The sequence below is a fragment of the Pelodiscus sinensis genome, chromosome 27 (assembly GCF_049634645.1).
Source record: "Pelodiscus sinensis isolate JC-2024 chromosome 27, ASM4963464v1, whole genome shotgun sequence".
Taxonomy (NCBI): domain Eukaryota; kingdom Metazoa; phylum Chordata; order Testudines; family Trionychidae; genus Pelodiscus; species Pelodiscus sinensis.
This window is the reverse complement of record NC_134737.1, coordinates 9,690,053-9,711,916: the sequence shown is the minus strand read 5'-3', so window position 1 is coordinate 9,711,916 and position 21,864 is coordinate 9,690,053. Positions and strand designations below refer to the sequence as shown.

The 21,864-nt window shown below is 50.3% G+C and overlaps 1 protein-coding gene across 2 annotated transcripts; it reads right to left on the bottom strand.

The window, feature by feature from the left end:
- Positions 1 to 1,131: 1,131 nt before the first annotated feature.
- On the bottom strand, positions 1,132 to 21,453 carry LOC102444076 (gastricsin-like). 2 transcript variants are annotated; one of them, XM_075909993.1, is made up of 10 exons: positions 13,631 to 21,453; positions 11,513 to 12,199; positions 10,708 to 10,858; positions 9,224 to 9,341; positions 7,060 to 7,178; positions 4,878 to 5,077; positions 3,641 to 3,763; positions 2,680 to 2,827; positions 1,476 to 1,574; positions 1,132 to 1,293 (listed from the first exon to the last, which is right to left on the bottom strand). In XM_075909993.1, the coding sequence occupies exons 2-10, from the start codon at positions 11,566 to 11,568 to the stop codon at positions 1,138 to 1,140; spliced, it is 1,170 nt and encodes a 389-aa protein (XP_075766108.1). In that variant the 5' UTR covers positions 11,569 to 12,199; positions 13,631 to 21,453; the 3' UTR covers positions 1,132 to 1,137. The 2 variants fall into 2 exon arrangements, with proteins under 2 accessions (XP_075766108.1, XP_075766107.1); XM_075909992.1 differs by lacking the exons at positions 11,513 to 12,199; positions 13,631 to 21,453 and having other exon boundaries at positions 10,708 to 11,503.
- Between the last annotated feature and the right edge of the window lie 411 nt (positions 21,454 to 21,864).

Sequence of the window (21,864 nt, the reverse complement as noted above, 5' to 3'; positions counted from 1 at the left end):
CCCAACCCACTCCTGCACCCTACCTCTGCCCAGACCCCCCGCTCTGTGCCTGCTGCACCCTACCACCTGCCTAGATACACCAACCCCGAACCCACTCCTGCACCCTACCTCTGCCCAGACCCCCCGCTCTGTGCCTGCTGCACCCTACCACCCGCCTAGATACACCAACCCCGAACCCACTCCTGCACCCTACCTCTCACCCAGACCCCCCACCCTGAGCCCACTCCTGCACCCTACCACCAGCCTCAATCCACTGACTCCCAGCCCAGTCCTGCACCTTCCCTCTGCCCAGATCCTACCCACACACTGAACCCCTTGTTTTTGGGCCCCACCCCAGAACCTAGAGAGGGCCCACAAAATCTACTAGCCTAGGACCCGCTAGACTCTGGTGCAGAAGGGGAATGTAGTGTGTGTCTTTCTGCCTCCCAGTTGGGGGCCAGTGAGGTGTGTTTCTTCCCCCCACCCCTCCTCAGGCCTTTGCCACAAGCACCAAACAGTCTTATCCACCTTCTCTTAACAACCAGAGGAAAGGTTGTTTTCTAAGTGACCATCATTCTACTTAACCCGCCCCCTCCCTAGACCTCTGTTTCCACATCTCAGAGAGCCATGAGCTGTGCAGACTAAAAGAGCTGCGTATTATCAAGCCACCTGCCCTGACAAAGGAAGGGAAGGCATCGTAAGCCAGGTAGAAATGAATCTTGGCGACCTGGCATGACTGAGGCACTCTCCCCCACAACACGAGGCCGTGGGAAGAGTGGGTGGCATTTACATGGAATTCCTGTGGCTGGTGCCACTTTAAATTTGCTCCTGCTCAGATTAGCTCAGCAGGAGTGGCTGCATATTTCTACCCATGGCACACACGCCTGGATGCCACGCTTCCCTCTGCCACGTGCTTATTTTGCGCCAAAAGTCCAATCCAAGACACATCTGCTTCGTGTTTTTATTTTTTATGCCTTTTATTTATTTGCAGTCACCTTCAAAGGGAAGCTGAGAATTTCATCGCTCAGATTTCACCGGAGAGAGGCTTCAGAAATTTGTCAACGTCCAGCACAGAGAGACGTTCAAGATCCATGGAAAGGGGCGTGCGGGGCCGGCGTGTCACAGCCCAGCAGGTGGGAAGAAAGATGGTCCTGGTGATTATGCAGCTGGGGCAAAGCCCAACTGATTGCTTCCAATGTCGTACACAGAGTAATAGGACCGGAGGAAGACATCACCCAGGATCCAGAGGGGCTGCCCGTTCTGGGAGGGCAGATAAGTGGGTGAAATGCCCACTTCACACTGGCTGCTGTTGCTCTGTGGAGAGGATGGAAAGCAGAGTTCAAGCCCGTTGGTTGGGAAACTCCGATCGTGACCCCTGGATCACCACGTGGACGTACCCAGCAGAGCCGTGAACGACACAGCTCTGCAGGCCCACCAAAAGACCAGTAGGTGAGAAGGGGAAGGGCAGGGGAGTGCGCCGCTACGTGAATCTGTACCTGGAGCACGTAGGCAGATGGGCTCAGCGGGAAGCTCGTGCCACTGATAGTGAAGGAGATGGTTGGCATGCTGCTAATGCTGCTGCAGCTCACCTCGTACTATGGAAAGAGAAAGCAAGAGCAGATCGATACTCTATACACAGTCACTGCAGACTGCTACTCCCAGGGGGCTCGCCTACCCCCTCCTCCACATGCAGCCACCTTCCCTCGGCCCACGAAAGCTCTTTACGCCAGTCCCGTGGGAAAGGAAAGTAGTCAAATGCTTTATTCCAATCAAAATTGGAGAAAGTGGAGAAGGTCCAGAAAAGAGCAACAACAATGATGAAAAGTCTAGAGAACATGAGCTATGAGGGAAGACTGAAAGAATTGGGCTTGTTTAGTTCAGAAAACAGAAGATTCAGAGGGGACATGATAGCGGTTTTCAGATATCTAAAACGGTGTCACAAGGAGGAGGAAGAAATATTATTCTCCTTATCCTCTTAGGATAGGACAAGAAGCAATGGGCTTAAACTGCAGCAAGAGAGGTTTAGGCTGGACATTAGGAAAAACTTCTTAGCTGTCAGGGTGGTTAAACACTGGAATAAACTGCCTACGGGGGTTGTAGAATCTCCTTCGCTGGAGATATTTAAGGGCAGGTTAGACAGAAACCTGTTAGGGATGATCTAGACCAGGGTTTCTCAACCTATGGGTTGGGACCCAAATATGGGTCGCTATCACATTTCAATAGGGTTGCCAAGTGTCTCCCCAGGTAGCTCTGCCCCCTCTCCTCTCCCCGTTTTTGAATTGCCTTGGGTCACTAAGTCTTCCTGAATTGTCAAAATGAGTCCCCATCTGGAAAAGGTTGGAAACCGCCAGTCTAGATGATTCTGGGTCCTGCCGAGAGGGCAGGGGACTAGACTTGGTGACCTCTCCAGGTCCCTTCCAGTTCTAGGAGTTTAGGATTCTCACACCCTGAACGAGCAGGGACTATTAGGCCTACCTTACTGATGAGCCAACAGGCACAAAAAAGTTAAATGAATCACCCAAGACCAAGCAGAGTGAGTAGCAGATCCAAGAATCAAACCCAAGAGTCTGGATACCCAGTCACCCGCTTTAATCACTAGCCTGCACTCTCGCTGAACTGCTTCATGTCACCAGAACTTGCTTAGCGGAGAGTTTCTTCTCTTTAGGCTCCTCCCCCCATCCCCTCAGCTGTTCTCCTCACCTCACCATAGCTGTTCTGCTGAGCACCTATGTCCTGCATCAGCTGAGAGAAGATGGCTTGTGGGGCAGTGAGCAGGGACGTTCCGGTGTCCACAATCCCCTGGCAGCCGCTGCTGCACCAGCCGGTGGACTGTCCATTAACCGAGAACCTAGGGGAACCAAACACAGGACACTGCAGCAGCAACGAACCCATCTCTGCTGCACGATGAACCAAGAACACAGTGGGACGGGGGAGGAAAGAGTCCTGCCAGAGCCATGTTCTCTGTTCTCATAGTATCTCTGGAACCAGGCCCGATGCAAGGGAGGGAACCAGGCTCCAGTGGTTTAAAAGGGCTCAGAGCTTCCGCCGCTGCAACCGCAGCAGGAGCCAGAGCTCCGGGCCCTTTTAAATCGTTACTGGAGTCCAGGCAGCACAGGAGGGCTAGCTGAAAGGAGCTGGCCTCCAGCCTGTCCCTTCTGCCTGAGGCCCTGCGCCTTCTGGGAGGGCCTGGTGCCAGCCCCCACACATCTTTCAGGGGCCCAGCTGTTCTGTCCTCAGCCCTGTCTGGAACTTTTTGCTTTTTCAGTTAGGGGAGGGGAATATAAAGGTCCCACAGAAACTCAGGGGAGAGTCGGGAGTAGAACCCAGGAGTCCAGGTCCTGACTCTAGGCATCCTCTGCCTGAGCATGGAGGACAGGTCCAGCAAAGGCTATTAGCCAAGATGATCAGGGATGGAACCCCAAAAGCTGGGGGTGCTTAGTTGCTGATTGTCAGATGCTGGGAGTGGACAATGGGGGCGGGGTGTCACTCAGTGGCGGCCTGTTCTGCTCATTCCTTTGGAAGCACCTGGCCGTGGCCAGAAGACAGGAAACAGGGCTGGACCGTCGGTCTGACCCAGCATGGCTACTCCTCGGCTTGTCACGACTGGCTCCGCATCAGGCCCTATGTTCCTATAGAGAAACACCCAAGACAAGCACCTTACCCTTGAATTCCAATTTGCCAGTAAGCGTCCTGGGTGACGGGCGTCCAGACAATCTGACCAGTGTACAGATTGGAGTCAGTCCCTCCGAAGACAAGCTCACCACCATCTTGAGTGCCCTCTTGCCTGAGCAAACAGACAGGAGGGAAAGTGCCTGGTTAATTTTAGCCTTCCACAGGGTCCAAAAACAGCCTGGGCCTGGGCCGTAAACCATTCACACCCCTAGTGACGATGCTGGGGAAAAATCAAGCTTAGGGAGAGCTCTCGATCATCACAGAGGATACGTCTAGACTACAGGCTTTTGTCGACAGAGGCTTTGTTGACAGATACTGTCGACAAAGTCTCTGTCGACAAAGAGCATCTAGACTGCAGCCAGTTCTGTCGACAAAGCAAGCCGCTTTCTCGACAGTCTAGACACTCTCTTTTGAAAAAGCAGAGTGGGGTTGCAATAACACCTTCTGTAGTCAGAACTCCGTCAGCAAACAGCACTGTTCCTCGTAGAATGAAGTTTACCGCCATCGACAAAACTGCCGCATTCTGTCGACTTACCGTAGTGTAGACGCACCCACACAGATGCACTGGTGCTGAGATACCCACATGTACAGCGAAGTGCAAACCTGGGCAGTGCCCAACACCAGAATGGGGGGAGCCATTCGGCTTGCAATGGAGCCTTTCAGAAAAGCCCCCTTTTGGTGGAAACCAGTCAACTTCTAACAAAAGTGGAGGGGTCAATCCGGTGCCCGGCATCCACAGCTGTGGTGGGGGTAGCTGTGGGCACGTGGCCTCTGGGGAAAAGCCGGCACGGAGTGTCTGGTGCGAAGAGTGCAGGGACGGCAGGAGACTTAGCCCATGCGGAAGGGGATAGGTGAGACCCGGCAGAGCCTTCATTACAGAGAGGAGAAGGTGAAGGAGCTTACCCTATTGACGGTTTACCCAGCTGAGAAGGGGAGTAGACAGGGCTGCGGAGGAGCACGCATGTCCAAAGTAAGGGATGAGGTCTGCTCCTAGCCATTATCCTGCCCTCAGCCCGGCTCCTCAGGGTATGGGAGAGCAGAAGCGCCGACACAAAGGATCATGGGAAATATGAAGGCAGCGCCCAGGATTAAAGAGGCAGGGGCAGACCCACTACCAGGGGTGGGGCAAAAGAGGCAACTGCCCCAAGACCCAGCAAGACCTTGCCCAGGGGCCTGGTGAGCCTGCTGGCCCCACTGGCTGGGGGAAACAGCCTCCTGCCACTCACCCGCTCAGGTAGAAGCTGAAGAGCGGGGCGCTGATCAGGTTCTCCTGCATGAGGCCTTGCATGACGGTGGTGGCGCCGCCGGCAGAAATGGCAGGGAAGCCCAGCCCCAGGATCCCGTCAAACTGAGAGTAGAGGAAGTTGGTGCCAGGCTCGGTCTCGCTCAGGCCAAACTCCTGGTTGGTGATGGAAATGCCTTCGATCTGCAGCACAACCGATGGGAATAGCCATTAATAATATAATATATGGAGATAAACCTCTCTCATAGGGCTGGAAGGAACCTTGGGAGGTCATTGAATCCAGTCCCTGACAGATTTGCCCAAGATGCCTAAATGGTCCCCTTAAGAATTGAACTCATAACCCTGGGTTTAGCAGGCTAATGGCTCAAAGGACTGAGCTATCCCTCCCACCAGATGGAGCCACCAGGAAGGAGACTGCAGTGAGGGAGGGGGCCCTTCTCTCCCCAGCCACAAAATCCCTGAGCCCTTTCTGTGCTGTCATTTCACAGACAGGGAAGCAGGCTCGGAAAGACGAAGCTATTTGCCAAAAGCTTACCCAGCCCCTCAGAAGTGGAGAGTAAAAACCAGGTCTCCTGACTCCTGCCAGGCTGTGCTTACTTGCACGCTTCCAGCTTCCATCCCGGACACACCACACGATCTATTGTTTACAGCCAAGCACTGAGGTACAACCGCAAATGCTCTAACCCCTCAGACAGAGACCTACACCTACAAGATCTTCAACAAGCATTCTGTAAACTGCAATACCCACATGAGGAAGTGAGGAGACAGATCGACAGAGCCAGACGTGTACCCAGAAGCCTCCTGCTACAGGACAAGCCCAAGAAAGAAACCAACAGGACACCACTGGCCATCACCTACAGTCCTCAGCTAAAACCTCTCAGTCACACCATTAGTGATCTACAACCCATCCTGGACAATGATCCCTCACTTTCACAGGCCTTGGGAGGCAGGCCAGTCCTCGCCCACAGACAACCAGACAACCTGAAGCATATTCTCACCAGCAACTATACAACTCAGGGACCAATCCATGCAACAAACCTTGGTGCTAGCTCTGCCCACATATATACACCAGCAACACCATCACAGGCCCTACCCAGATCAGCCATACCATCACTGGTTCATTCTCCTGCACATCTACTAACATAATATACGCCATCATGTGCCAACAATGCCCCTCTGCTATATACATCGGCAAAACTGGACAGTCCCTACGTAAAAGAATCAATGGACACAAATCAGATATTAGGAATGGCGATATACGAAAACCTGTAGGGGAACACTTCAATCTCCCAGGACACACAATTGCAGATCTAAAGGTAGCCATCCTGCAGCAAAAAAACTTCAAGACCAGGCTTCAAAGAGAAATTGCTGAGCTACAGTTCATCTTCAAGTTTGACAAAATCAACTCAGGATTAAACAAAGACTCGCTAACTACAAAAGCAGCTTCTCCTCTCTTGGAATTCACACCTCCAGATCAGCTACTAGAAGTGGGCCTCATCCTCCCTGATTGGATCCACCTCGGTCATCTCTAGCCTGATGCTAGCAGAAAGACACTCCCCACATTCCCTCCCACAAGAGCCTACAGGGGCCCCCAGGCAAAAGATTTTTCTGCTCCAACCCTGTGGTGGGGCAGCAGCGGAGCTAAATGGTCAGAATGGCTCCCTAACGTTGGGAAGGGAGCCCTGAGCTTTGGGGGCCAGATCCAGGCAAGCTGGGGGCCACATCTGGTCCCCAGAGCCTTAGATACCTCACCGCTGCACTCAAGAAAGGCTTCCCAGATTCTTGTGCTTCTTTGGACCCAGGCTGGGAGGCCGAGGGTTCGCAGTGTTGAAAAAGGAATGCTAAGCACCTCGGGTTTTGTTTGAAATACAAACATCCTGCTCCAATTCCCCAACCCTCCCCCCATTTCAAAAGCCGGACTGTGTCCCGATCTGGGGATTCTAGGTGGATTATTCTGGCATTTCACTAGGCACTGTTTGAACAGAAAGCTCCCACAGAGGAGCCATAGATTCACTAGCCATCTCCACCGCCTTGAGCAAGGGCCCAAAGGGATGATCAGAAACTTTCTACCATCCCCTGCTGAAGGCGTTTGGATGCTGGCACCTGCCGGTTCATGCAAACGCTCCAGTAACGGTGTCGTCTCCTTGGCCGATGCGGTTACTTACGGTCACAGTGTCGAAGCCAAAGATCCCCGTGAGGCTGCCGCTCCCGTACTGCAGAGAGAAGGTCTGTCCATTGGAAGTGTAAGTGGAGGAAGCGTTGGGGTTGAACATCGTGTGGGAGGCTGGGGAGTACAAACCGGTCAGTGTCAGGTTTCAGCCCGTGTGCACGACAGATTCAGACTCGGATTGAACCCCACCCCGAGTGACCCTGACCCCCCCTAGAAAGGTCTGATCATGGCAAAACTTTCCCTTGTGGTCGCACTGCAGTTCACAAACTCTTTGCACACATTGCTAAGAAATGAAGCCTCCCAGCCCCTCGTTGAGGCAGGGCTACAGACCCCCACTTTCTAGGTGGAAAATGAAGGCAGAGAACCGGGCAGTGACTTGCCCAATGGGACACAGTCCAGCCTCTCAACCCTGCTTTCTAGCCACAGGACCATTCTTCCCTGGCTCGCCTTCTTCACATGCAGCCATCTGGACCGGTCACATGGGCCCATGCTGCTTGAAACATCTCTCTGGGAGCCCACACACCTAAGTGTGCTGTTGCATGTGGCCATTATGACCTGAGCACGTCTGAATAGGAATTTCTTCCCTTTGTAAGATGCCGGTTGCTTTTGTAAACACACACGTGAAGATTTGCCCAGAGCTGCTTGGGTCCTTAATTAACTTATTTTTTGGAAAATAAAATGCAAGTGAATCCTTGCTCTAGGGTGGGGCAGAGGATGAGGGGGTCAGGATGCAGGCTGCCCTGGGGAGTGAGGACAACCCCAGCCCTCTCTCACCGCAGCAGCTTGGGGCCAGGTGAGAAGTGCCTCTCCATGACTGCTGCAACACCCAGCGGGCACAACCGGGAGAGAGATGCTGGGGCAGGTCCAGGTTTGTCTGCCCCTTGCGCCCTCCATCCAGAGTGAGGAACGCAGCAAACTGTGCACTTTCTCCTGGCTCCCTGATGAAGGGGAACTGCCAGCAATGTCCTTATATGAATCCAGTACTGCCCAATCCCCGAGCCTCCCACCCTTAAAGAATGCCTGGTGGGTAGGAGGCTCATGGCTGAGACAGTCCCAAATGGGAGGAGCCCTCCCCCCTGCCCGCCCTTTCACCTGCCAGGCAATTCTGACTTTTCTGTATCATTTTAAATAAACAAACCCTGATCTTGCTTTTAAGTTTAAGAGGAAGCTGCCTACTGAATTTGGTGGTCCTACCTCTTACTGTTTAGGAGACATTCTTGAACAGACAGACGGACAGACTCTCTCAAATACATAGCAGATAAATAGCTAAAGCTAGAAATAACAGATGCTTTTGAAGGTTTGGACGTGAAAGGACCCAGAAAGGATACACGACATGGCCCCACATACCAGAGTGCAAGCCCCTACAAACAGAGGAAGGCCAAAGATGCACTGGATGGTCACGGTGAAGACTGACATACCGCAGAAAAATGTAAAGGGGAAAAAAGCCAAGAAGATGGTACAAGATAGAAAGCAGCGCACAGACTTCATTTGGCCTCAGGCGTCACAACGGAACTGACGGATGAGCACCAAAGAAGAGAATACTGTGTATGTCAGTGTGTGGATTGTATAATCAAACACTACCTATTTTAAAAGAGGTGCGTGTATACATCTGAATACTTGACTAGGAGGGTGGTGAAGTATTGGGCTGGGTTCCCTAGGGAGGGGGTGGAATCTCCATCCCTAGAGGTTTTTAAATCCCGGCTTGACCAAGACCTGCCTGGGATGGTTTAGTTGGGGTTGGTCCTGCTTTTAGCAGGGGGCTGGATTCCATGACCTCCTGAGGGCTCTTCCAGCCCTGGGATTCTATGATCTAGAAATACATCAGTTATTATTGGAATTCCTGTAAGAGTCTAGGAGCCTCAGTAAGGAACCAGGCCCGCCCTGGACTAAGCTCTGTACAAACACAGAACCAAAAAACGGGCCCTGCCCCACAGAGTTCCCAGACTAAGTAAGTAACATGCGTTTCCATAGCGTTAGCTGTCTTTGTGTTTGCCACAGGCCTACTGAACACTATAGCCTATTGACGGGTGTCTATGTTATTCTTGATGAACAATCAGGATTAGAGCTGGGTTCGTGCCCGGAATGGGTCGCTGTCATAAAGAACCTCCTACCAGAGCAGGGACATTTCCCTCGGCCCCTTGTGTGTGGGGATTACTCACTGCAGGACTGGCTCTGGCAGTACACAGATGGCACCCACAGGTTGGAGGAGCCGGTGTCGAAAAGAACCAGGAAGTTCTGCGGCGGGGTTCCAATGCTGATCTCCCCATAGTAGGACATCTGGAGAGAAAGGGACACACTTTTCCTTACACATTCTCCTCATGATGATCCAACCAATACTACCACTGAGAACGCACCACTATTGGTCCCACAGAAATAACCTCAAACAGTGGGGCTGGCGGGCGGGTGAATAGTGACGAGGGACGATGGAATCAGAGTTGATTTTGTAAACGACTCCAACTATGGCGGAGAGATTCCAAAAAAGAACAAACTCTCTCCCCTTTCTTTTTAACCCTTCCCTCTCCCCCTCTAGAGAGACTCCATTTCTTAAATAGATATTCTAGCCGGGGGCAGCTGGAATGGGAGAACTGTTGAAGATTTTACTCTTCACACAACAAAACATATATGGAGGAACCATCAGGCATAGCTGAGCCCCAGATAACTGTGGTTACTGCTCTAAAACACAGAGACTGCCACACGAAAGCTTGCACACTAATTAAAGTGATACTGGTTGAACCTCTAGTCTGGCACCCTTGGTACCAAACCACAGGAGGTCAATATTGTCTAGCGCAGGGGTCTCCAACCTTTTTAAGGTGCAGGAGGAGGTTCATGACTGGGGTAGGGTTTCAGGATGTGGGCTCCAGCTGGGCCCTGCTTACCTCAGGTGGCTCCTGGGTGGTGATACAGTGGGGCTAAGGCAGGCTCACCCCTGCCCTGGCCCTGCACCACTCCCTAAAGCAGCCAGCAAACTCCATCCCAAGCCCTGTTGAAACCTCCCCCACCCCCGTTCTGCGGAGATAGGATACAGGGTGGGAGAGGGGGCATCTTGACATGAGCACCCTCCTCTTCATTGCACAGCAAGCAGCATGCTCCTGAGGGGACAGCTCCAAGACAAAGGGCAGGAGATGCGCAGCAGTTGGGGCAGGGGAAGCTGAAGTACAGGCACTTGGTAGCCTCTTGGCCAAACCAGTCAGGATCCCCCGTCAGAGGCTCCAAGATCTACCAGTAGATCCCGATCGACCGGTTGATGACCACTGGTCTAGCAGCATCACCAACACTTCCACTGCTTACTGGGTTCTTAGAAGACATTTAGGGGCAAATTCAAGCTAAAGAACAGCACAGAACACTGGGAGCCAGGACTGGGGGCTGTAAACAAACTTTACGGGACCATAAGAAATTTGGCCACATCCATGATAAGTGGACATCTGGCTAATTCCAGACCACGCATGTTCCCAGACCAGAGAGTGCCAGACTAGAGAGGTTCAACCTGTACTACACAATTCCTGCCTAGTACAAGAACCATTCTACAACAGATGGGCTGGTGCAAGTTGGATTCCATGTTTTCCATTGGAATTTCTCGGTCCACCCATCCCTACTCGTCCTCTACTGCATCTTCACCATTTTCCCCAAGCAAGCGCATACTCACATCCATGTAGTTATCCAGGGGTTCATAGGCAACAGCAAAGTTGGTGAAGTACTTGCTGGCTGGGTCATACTTGTGGTTCTTCAGATAGTCCTTGAGTACACCTTTCTCCTTCATCACCTCCCGCATGGATTTGAATCTCTTCAGGGGGACTCTGCACAGAAAGGAAGGAAAGCAATGAGGTCTGCCCTCTTCATTTCCCCCTCTCCTTTCCTGCTTCACTTCCATCCTTTCATGGGCTTCAGCTGCCAAAGGCTTGGGTAGGGTTACCGGGGTGGTAAGTTGTCCAGCCACTGAAAAAGCCCCAAGTGCTGGGGCTCATTAGAGGGGCTGCAGAGGGACTGGGTTTGTGGCGATTACACCAGGGATTAATTTGATCCAATATTTCCCATACTCTTGGCTCTCTTGACTCCTTGAAGCACAGAAGTCGCACCCTGGGAAACTAAGAATGGGAGGTGGACGCTGGGATAATCGTGCCAATGGTCAATGATGCAGCCAACGCTGGACTGTTATTTCCTTGGACTCAGGGAAAATGCTACACCACAGAAAAGAAACCTGACACTTCCTAAGACCTAGTGCTTGCCCAAGCACTACCGATTTGCAAGTGTAGTCAGGTCAGTAGCACTGTTCCCATTTTACAGCAAGGTAAACTAATGCACCAAGAGATTAAGTGATATGTCCAAGATCATAGAGACTGTCAGTGGCAGAGTCAAGGAGTCCCAATTGATTCTCTCCCCACGATGCTCCTATTCTTTCCTTCACATCATCCTAATCAGCAGCAGCTGCCATGCTGTTATTCCCTACTTACCTCAACATCCCCTCTGAGAGGTGGAGACACACCAAGGCGAGGATCAGCCACTTCATGATGTCTTTCTTCTACAGCAATTTCTCACCAGGCCTCCGGTTCACTCCTGGACACCGGACTGAGGTTGGAATCCCAGGATCCCTGCCTATATACCCAAAGGGTCCTCTGTTGTGTCCAACTCCTTCTGCCACTATCTCATTCACGTATCAGAAGTGTATCAACATGTCAGGAACGCTTGCCCTAAAAGCCTGAGGGACCCTTTATCTCCAGAACAATTGCTTAATCAGAAGGTTAAATGCCATTTTATTTTTAAATTACTCCTTGAAGAGAAATGTCGGAATGATAAAAAAAAAAAAAAAATCAAAGTTCTTAGATTCCAAACGCACCCCACAAGCCACCAGCTTTCCCCCTTTATCTTCCACTTGTTTGCAGTCCGATAGTCCTATCGCATGTTTTCCCCAGAGGAGGAAAAGATCGATCCCACGACGGCAGCTGGCTTAGAATGGAAAGAACAGCAAGTTTATAATCAGTGTGTGCAGTCAGCATTGCTTCTCTCTCTCTTCTCACCTGTAACTTTTCAAAAGGCCGGACAAGGGCATGTAACATTCCTGGCTGCGTATCGAGGTGCACACACAGCAGAGGAGGAGTGCTCCAGTTTACCTTGGAATGCAGGAACGTCTCCGCAGCAGCCTTTCAAAAACAAGCAGGGGGTGAATTTTAGGGAAGGAGTTTTATAACCCCAAGAGCCTCACTGCGTGTGCAACTGGTGCATTTGGACTTACACGGAGCGTGTGACACGAAATCAAATCTTTGCACATAAGAACAGTAAAAATGGCAGTAGGGAGGTTAGCTAAGTACAGGTTAGAATCATAGTATCCTAGAGCTGGAAGAGACCTCAGGAGTCATCAAGTCCAGCCTCCTGCCCAAGGCAGGACCAATCCCAACTAAATCAACCCAGCCAGGGCTTTGTCAAGCCGAGACTTAAAACCTCTAGGGATGGAGATTCCACCACCTCTCTAGGTAACCCGTTCCGGTCCTTCACCACCCTCCTAGGGAAATAGTTTTTCCTAATATCCATCCTAGACCTCCTCCACGGCAACTTGAGACCATTGCTCCTTGTTCTGCATCCGGCACTACTGAGAACAGCCTTTCTACATTCTCTTTGGAACCTCCCTTCAAGAAGTTGAAGGCTGCTCTCAAATCCCCCCTCACTCTTATCTTCTGCAGACTAAACAACCCAAGTCCTTCTGTCTCTCCCCATAGGTCATGCTCTTCAGACCCCTAATCATTCTGGTCACCCTTTGTTGGACCCTCTCCAATGCGTCCACAACCTTTCTATAGTGGAGGCCCCAGAACTGGACACAATATTCCAGATGTGGCCTCACCAGAGCCAAATAAAGGGGAATAATCACTTATCTGGATCTCCTGGCAATGCTCCTCTTAATGCAACCTAATATGCCATTAGCCTTCTTGGCTACAAGGGCACACTGTTGACTCGTATCCAGCTTCTCTTCCACTGTAACCCCCAGGTCCTTTTCTGCTGAACTGCTACTTAGTCATTAAGTCCCCAGCCTGTAAGGTGCCACGGGTCTGCTCCTTGTTTTTAACAGTACTTAATAATTACACTAACAGAGCAAGGGGAGACACAAAAAAGTGCCTTTAATAATTAGTTTTGTTTCACCTGAGATACCAAATACTGAAAGGCCTTCATCATAATCTTATTGCTACTACATGGTGTTGCCTCAGAACAGAGTTAGTTATTTGGGTGCCTTCTTTGTGCCTTTACATTTCTTAAAATGTACCCCAACACCGAATGGCTTCGGTTTGGAGATCATCACATCATTGTCGCAGCTCTGGTCCTTGCCTTACTGATCTGCACTCTAAACTTTAACTCCATTGCAGTAGGGTTTCATCTGGGAATGAATACAATTCTTATCAAGTAGGGTTCCCAACACTGTATTTCAAAAATATAGGCCGGTTTTCATAGTGCGCACACATTAAACTTGGGCTGACATGGCAGAAAAGTATTCTTTTGTCCCCCCCCCCCCAAGCAAGGCAACTTGTCAGATCTTGGTGTCTATAGTTTACGTGTTAATTAGTATTATTAAGCAAAACACTCACCTATATTCACCAGGGGTATTTTTTGCTTCTTCAACACTCTGCAAGCTCCTGGTCCCGTGGCATGAAAAGGGAGAAATCTCTGCAGGAGGCCGCTGCAGATTTCAAAGCGGGGTGAAGGGCCAATGTGGGAGTCCAGTGTCCAATATGGCATGATGGAGGAGCAATCCGGATTAATTGGAGAGTATTGAGAACCCATGCACCAGATCAAGCTGCCAACCAGCGGCCCTGTGCAAAGTGCAATGCCAGTGGGGCTGTTCTGCCCCAGATTTCACATGCCAGAATGATGCTCCGGCTCACCATGGCAGCAGGCAGCTCTACACTCCTAGCTGAAATACGGTAGAAAAGGCACTCAGTACGGCTATTTTATTTAAATAAGGGGCATTCCTTATAATACAGGGCTATTGTTGTTCCTATTAAAGCATAGCTCAGCAGACCCCCAGGGAGGAGAGTTCCAATCTCAAACTCCATCAGCCTTGGATCTGCACAGGAGACCATCAATGGCTTTTGCTTGGAGACTGAAGCCCTCGGTACACAGCAAAACTTCCCCGCTCCTCAGCAGTGACTAGTCCAACTCCTGCATCGGCACCACGTCATCATCCAGGTGCTTCTGATACCCTCCAACATCAGTCCCGGCCTAGTACGGACACTGTTTGCTCCTGAGCAGCGTTCCCTGTGAGCTGAGCGCTTGTGCAGGATAGATTCCAATGCTGCCCGGCTGATTAGCAGAGCACCCTATTAAGTTTGTGTTTCTACTTGTGGTGCACATGTAACCCACACATATAGCGTAGTTACTGAGCAATGCAGGTGGTACCTAGACCACATCAACAGTTAAGCTCAAGAGACCTCCACAGCATGGCTTGAGAGCCATCTGGTTTTTAGCACAGAGAGTAGCGGCTCCTATACTCAGCTCCAGAGATCCCAGGTTCAAATATGCCCGGTGGCAATTACACACATTCACACATGGCTTGGTTAACATCAAATTTATTCTGCACATGGAAGAAAACATTTAGAGGGAGCATTACTCCTGAGTCCCAAGTAATGTGGATTCTGATATTAGCCACTAAGAGAGAGTGAATTCCAGACAGTGATTTCCAGACATGCACCAACTGCTAGGAGAGGAAAAAACCTCACCTTTGTAACCGTTGTTCTTTGCGATGTGTTGCTCATATCTATTCCAACTAGGTGTGTGTGCGTGTTATACAGGTAACTATTTTTTCTCCTTTGAGTGCTTGCTCATATGTATTCTAATTAGGTGATTCACAAGCCTCTACCCTGGAGGAGGGGTTGGAGTCACAGTCTAGCTGACATAAGTACCAAAAGCCGCGTCTTGCTGTGATTATTGCACGATGGCAGAAGGCGATGTGAAGGTAGGTCCCAAAAACGAAGTGGCGGCTCTGCAGATTTTCTGGAGAGGGACATTAGCCAGGAATGCTGCCAAAGATGTTGTGCTCATGTAGAGTGCACAGTAAGCAGGGATGGAGGGACATTGGCTAGATCAGAACAAGTGCGGATGCACAGGGTGATCCAGGAGAAGATACGCCGCAACAATACTGTCTGTCCGGATCATCTGCCACGGCTATGAACAGTTGCGGCATCTTACAAAAGGGCCTGGTCCTTTCGATGTAGAACACTAGTGCACGTCTCATGTCAAGGAAGCGCAGGCGTTGGGGCTTAGGGTTGAACACGAGACAAAAGATACCTTGCCCTGTGTGGAAGCTGGAGCCCACCCTCGGGAGAAAAGCTGAGTGAGGGCAAGACTGGACCTTGTCTTTGTTAAAGACTGTGTGCCTGTACCTATCCTATCTCATCTCATCTAACTGGAAGGGACCTTGTCCAGTCCAGTCCCTTGCCCTCATGGCAGGACCAAGTACCATCCCTGACAAATTCACCCCAGATCCCTGAATGGCCCCCTCAAGGATTGAACTCACAACCCTGGGTTTAGCAGGCCAATGCTCAAACCACTGAGCTATCCCTCCCCAAGAGACTTCAAGGTCAGGGCATGAAGTTCGGAGACCCTGCAAGCAGAAGGGATGCCTTGGAAAGTGGCTTTCCTGGTTGCCAAGACAAACAAGGAGCTAATGGCTCAAACAGTGGAACCATGAGAGCAGAGAGGAGGCGGCTGAGATCTCAAACGGGGGCAGGGTAATGAGTCGGAGGGCAGAGCCTGTCCATCTCCTTGATGAAGCATCCAACTAGGGAACTCGAGAAAATCATGAGGCCTGCTTCTCTTGGGTGGAAGGTGGAGATGGCCACCAGATGCGCAAAGAGGTTGCCAGATCTTGTTGCTCCAGAGATATCAGAGTCAAGCACCCATGGAATAAAGATCAATAGAGAGTCCAAGCTGTGCTGCAGGCACAAGAACTGTTTCCTTTTGGGCCAGGAACATGAGTCTGGTAGAAGGTTTCCGACTACTGAGGAGTACCAGCTGAACCTGCTCCAAGCAGGCCTGCTCAGTCACATTCAACCGTGGAGTCGCCATGCCGTGAGGTGGAGCAAGTACAGGCCTGGGTAGGAGCCTATGATCCTGCAGGATGAGATCCGGCAGTAGCAGAAGCAGAATTGTGGATTATACTGACAGCTCCAGGAACACGGGGCACCAACGCTGATGGGCCCAGGCCGGAGCTATCAGGATAATGCCTGCCCTGTCCGTGCAGAGCTTTGGAAGCACCTTGTGGACCAATGGGAACAGGAGAAAGACGTTCAGCAGATGTGTGCACCATGGAATCAGGAATACATCCACTGCCGACCTGGGGCCGAGATTCCAGAATGAGCAGAAGCGTTGGCGTTTCCCACTCTCCCGAGTCAGGAAGAGGTCCAGCTGGGGAAACCCCCTACACCTTGCAAGATGCAGGGGAGGATGTTGGGCAGAAGCGACCGCTCGTGAGCAAAGAGCCGCCTGCTGAGGCGATCTGCCAGCTGGTTCTGAACCCTGGGGAGGTAAAATGCTCTCAGGTTTATGGATCAGGCTATGCACAAGTCCTACAGACAAAGGGCTTCCTGGGAAAGTGGAGAGGACTGTGCATCTCCCTGTTTGTTGTTGAAATACATGGCAGTCATATTGTCCATCAGGACTGCCATGCACTGCCCCTGACTGTGAGGGAGAACAGCCAAGCACACCAGGTGAATGGCCCTGAGTTCCCGCACATTGATGTGAAGGGAGAGTTCCTTCGGGTGGTAAGGTCTCCCAGATGCACCTGCTTTGGGCTGGGGGTGCCTCAGCGACCAGGGACATCACGGGTTGCGAAGCGTGGAACAGAACATCGACTAATGCTGACACAGGGTCCAGCCACTGCCCAAGGGCGAGAGTCACGTGCTGCCGAACCATAACCACCATGCTGAGATTGTCACGTCCCCGGCAATATTTGTGGGAACAGGGGAAGGTGCAGGGCAGCAAGGAAAAGACACTCCAGGATAGCTATGCAAGCAGCTGCCCTTACCCTCCACCCCCAAAGACTATGGCTGTTCTCAGCCCAGGCACAGGCGACGTAGCTCATTGCCTGTTCTCTGGATTTTCACGATAAAAGGACAAATATAAATATCAGCTCACTCAAGGGGAGCCCAATCACCAAGGGCCTAGATAAACAGTGGAAACTGCTCACCCTGTGGGCCAAAATTACAGAAAAGTAAATAGAAGGTGTGTGGGAAAGGGGCATGGAATGAACCCTGTTATCCCACCACACACCTCCAATCTGATTCGGTTTTGCAGAATGTTCCTGTCTCCTTCAGGCTCCGTAACAACAGGGAGAGAGGCCAGGTGCCTGGATGTGTCAGCTGAAGCCTCGCCAGCAATAGAACGCGAAGAATTCTGACAGCGTTTCAGACGAATGAGATGGCTAGTCCAGGGTCCTGTGGCATCATTAGCAGATTCTTGATGGGATACTCCAATGATCATAGGTAGGGCCTTACCAAATTCACAGTCCATTTTGGTCAATTGTGTGGTCATGGGATTTTTAAAATCCTAAATTTCCTCATTTCAGGTACTTAAATCTGAAATTTCACAATGTTGTAATTGGTGGGGCTCTGACCCAAAGAGGATTTTGGAGGGGCGGGTCTCAAGGTTATTGCAGGGAGCATTGTTGCAACCCTTACTTCTGCACTGCTGCTGGGCTGGTGCCGAGGTCAGAGCCGGGCAGCCAGAGAACAGCAGCTGCTGGCTGGGAGCCCAGCTTTGAGGGAAGAGCTGCCAGCAGCGCAGAAGGGTAGCATGGTATGGCATTGCCACCCTTCCTTCTGCACTGCTCCTTGCAGGGCGCTGCCTTCAGAGCTGGATGTCTGGCCAACAGCCACCGCTCTCCAACTGCCCAGCTCTGAAAGTGGCAGAGAAGCAAAGGTAGCAAAACCACAACCTCTCTCTCTCTCACATACGCCCCCCACAACTCCCTTTTGGGTGAGGATCCCAGGATCCTGGGTCCCCCCATGAAATATGTATAGAGCAGACTAAAAGCACACAAGAGATCAGATTTTATGGTCCACAATGCATTTTCTTGGCCGTGAATTTGGTAGGGCACCAATCACAGTGGACAATTATGGAGTAACCTGCTCCTAAAGGAACTTTATTCCTGACCCCCGTCAATAGCGGTTGATCTAGGCCCTGAAACATGAAGGTTTATAGTCCTGCTCTATTTTCTATCTTATTGAACCTAAACAGTATAGAGCTAAGTACCTAATCCACTGAAATCCAACCAAATGTTTTAGGTTCAATGATCTTTTGTGGCAATGAGTTCCACCTGTTAATTACATACCGTGTTAAAAAAAAAATGTCTCTCTTTCCGTCAGTTCTAAAACAGTGCTTTTCAGTTTCATTGGTTATTGATTTGCTTTTGTCTTTAGACAGCATTTACTAGGGTATCCAAGAGCACCTGAGCCTGCTCCTCTATTGCATGATTTCATATTCCCCTTTCATGACCCCTTCTGTTCGTCTTCTCTCCAAAACAAAGTCCCTGCTTTCCACCCCAAAATCTTACCAGGACTCATCAGTCTATCACCCAGCTCTATTTTCTCTTTCTGCTAACCTGTGTTTTGAAGACAGGGAGACCAGAACTGAACAAATTGGTTCTCTTCGGAGCCATCTAGGCAATCTGGTTATGCAACACTTATTCGTTTCCCGTGGGAGGTGGGTGGATAAATCACAGTCTACTTTGACAATCTCAACCAGAATCCCAGGTGCGGCTGGAGTGTTAATTGAGAAAACAGCATAACCCTATCGCTCTATTTTTAATCCTTAACTTTGGGGCATGTTGATTACTTTTCTGACCACTAACAAATCATTTGCAGTAACATCTGGATCTTTCCGTTGTGTCATTTTCATCTGTTTAGATTAGAACCTAGTATAATGAATTTTAGCTGGCGTCATGCTGCACTTTCACCTAGCTCAGTTCTTCTCCCATCTTAACTAACCTAAATAATCATTGTGTTTGCAAATGTTGCCACTGCCATGTGTACTCTGCCCTATATCATTAATACGATAAACACTAGCCTTAGCATAGACCCTTGTCTTAAGGCTCACTGCAGTGTAAACCTTTTGGCAGACTGAAAGCGTACCAAGGATGACTCTTTCTTTTCTGTCTCTTTGCCAGTTTCTGATGCAAGACAGAATTTTGAGTGTCACTCCTGTGACCACTCAGTTTTCTTAAGAACCTATTTGTGAGGGACATTGCCAAAGGCTTTTTGATAAATCATATCTATCAGTCCTCCTTCATTCACTGTGTGGTCAAGGAAGCTCCAAAATTCTAGTAGATGAGAGAAGCGTGATTTTTTTTTTTTTAACTGCAACTGTCCTGAAGTCTTGTAAAATGTGATGGTTTCCTTAAAGGGCACACTGCTGGTATCAAAGGACTTTAGAAATTTAATGAAATCTGAGTCCTCATTTTTGCAGAGAAACCCCTAAAGGCTCAAACATCCACAAGGACAAAGCAAGCCCCCAAATACTTGGGTTTTTTTAATCTTCTGATTTTTAAGCCAGTCTCAACATTTGGGAGGGAAGGGGGTCTGATGTGATTTTCCAGTGCTTGGAAATACTGCCACCGGCCAGATGGCTGATCTATTTTGGTACATTCCACAGCTAATAAAGAGTTCTTGTTAGAACTTAAGCGATAGCTCAAAGTTAAATAGATTGCAGCTCGGAAGCACTTAGGACGCTAGTCTTCATCTCCGTCTTCTCTCACTGCCCTCTTCATACTTTGCTCGATGGCACCCCCTTGTGTTCAGCACAGCCTTCAAAAATCCCACCAGCCAAGGAGCTCCCTCAGATAACTTTGAAAACTGGGACAGGAACAGCCATTGAGACTCCACAAAGCATTTTCTACGAACAGAGAGATTTTTCAAGGGCACACACGGCAGCCAGGTGCTTCTGTGCCATTGCACCTTTGAAAGTCTCTCCCGACACGGCTGGTGTCATACAGAGGTTTCAAACTCTGGGGGGAGGGGCGGGTTTGGCGCAGGGTGGCAGCAGCTGTTATACCCTCCCGCACTCCCTGCGGCAGTGGGAACCGCGGGGAAGTGGAGCAAGTGGGGTGGTCCGACTGCTGCCCCACACCAGACCCCCTCCCCTCCGCAGTAATCCCCCAGGCCACATCCTTTGGGATACAGGGTGCAATGGGGGGAGAAGGCAGGGTGGTGGTGGAGCGAGGGGGATGGACATGAGCATGCCCCACTTAGGCCTCTGGCTCTCTGAGGCTAGAATATGCTCCAGGCCATAGTTGGCCCGTGGGCTGGGAGTCTGAGACCCCTGATGCAGGCCACGACTGCAGGGTACCGGCCGAGCTAGAGGGCATCCAGGACCGAAATACCAGGTTGCAGGAGGCTGGAATTGAGGTGCCTTAGCAGAGTCTCTATGACAGGCATTGCAGGTCAGAATTAGGGCACAAGCAGAGTGGCATGAAGGACAGGGCCTACTTACACCAGGCTTGATTCTGTCCCCCACCCTGGGTCTCCTGCTTCCATTAGCAACTAAAATTCAACCTTTAAACTTGACACGTCGCTATTTAGCACCAAACAAGCCACGTCCTCCAGCAGAGAGTCATCAGATTCCATTTATTCTGTATACATTCGTAGTGCACATGAGAGTAAGACATGAGCGCTCCTCAGTTCTCACAGCACTGCTAAGGCTCTTTGCCTTGACGGTTACACCTGGATGAAATATAAACAGGGACTGAATGGATATCCACAGTAATAACCCATAGAAGTAATTATACAGCAAGATCTCTGTGGACAGAGCAGCTTTGAATCCCTGCTAACCAGAGCCACGAAGTGCCTTTGCTTTTCCGTCACATCAGAAATATTTATTATCAAAGACACCAGGACAAGTAACAATGAGGAGAATTACATGGGATAAAAGCTTGAGGACAACACAGATGTACTTTAATATCTCTCTCTCTCTCTCTCTCTCTCACACACACACACTCACACTCCAATTCCATTCACCTACCTGCACTCAACACTCAGGTTCTGATGAGCCAAGTTTGGTGGAAGGACAGACATGCTGTAAGGGAGACACTACAGGTCAACTGAGATTATGACTAGGCAATTGACGGATAACACTGCATGGGAAGAGTGAAATCAAACTGGACTGGGTAGCATCACGCCAACGGAAAACAGGTGGGAAGAAGTGGTGGAGATGACCAAGAGAATTTACATTGATAATACCTAGTTCCTGTATACCACTTTTAATCAATAGATCTCTAGGGGTATGTCTACACAAACCCCCTAGTTTGAACTTGCAAATGGAACTTGCAAATTCGAAGTTGCAAATGGAGCCCAGGATTTCAATATCTCAGGCTTCATTTGCATCTTCCTGTCCAGTCGCCATTTTGAAATTTCACTAGTCCGGACTAACTGCCCGCAGCTACACGCAGCAGGGAGCCGGTAGTTCGAATTAAAGCCCTAATTCGAACTATCTGTTATTCCTCCTGCAAGGAGGTTTAACGGTAGTTCCAATTAGGGGCTTTAATTTGAACTACCAGCTTCCTGCCACGTGTAGCTATGGGCAGTTAGTCTGGACTAGTGAAATTTCAAAATGGCGACCAGACGGGAAGATGCAAATAAAGCCTGGGATATTTAAATCCTGGGCTCCATTTGCAACTTCGAATGCCTACATTAGCCTCCCTAGTTCAAACTAGGGAGCTAGTGTAGACATACCCTAAGTGCTTTACAAAGGAGGTCGGGATCATTGTGCCCATTTCACATGTGGGGAAACTGATGCACTGAGAGGTGACATGATTCGCCCAAAGTCACCC

Coding starts and splice junctions, on each gene's coding strand:
- LOC102444076 (XM_075909992.1), bottom strand. CDS start 10,932: ATGGAAGTGAAGCAGGAAAGGAGAGGGGGAAATGAAGAGGGCAGACCT. Junction 1,575..2,679: donor AGCAGAACAGCTATGGTGAG/GTGAGGAGAACA, acceptor CTCTTTCCATAG/TACGAGGTGAGCTGCAGCAG. Junction 1,294..1,475: donor CATCTGCCTACGTGCTCCAG/GTACAGATTCAC, acceptor TCCTCTCCACAG/AGCAACAGCAGCCAGTGTGA.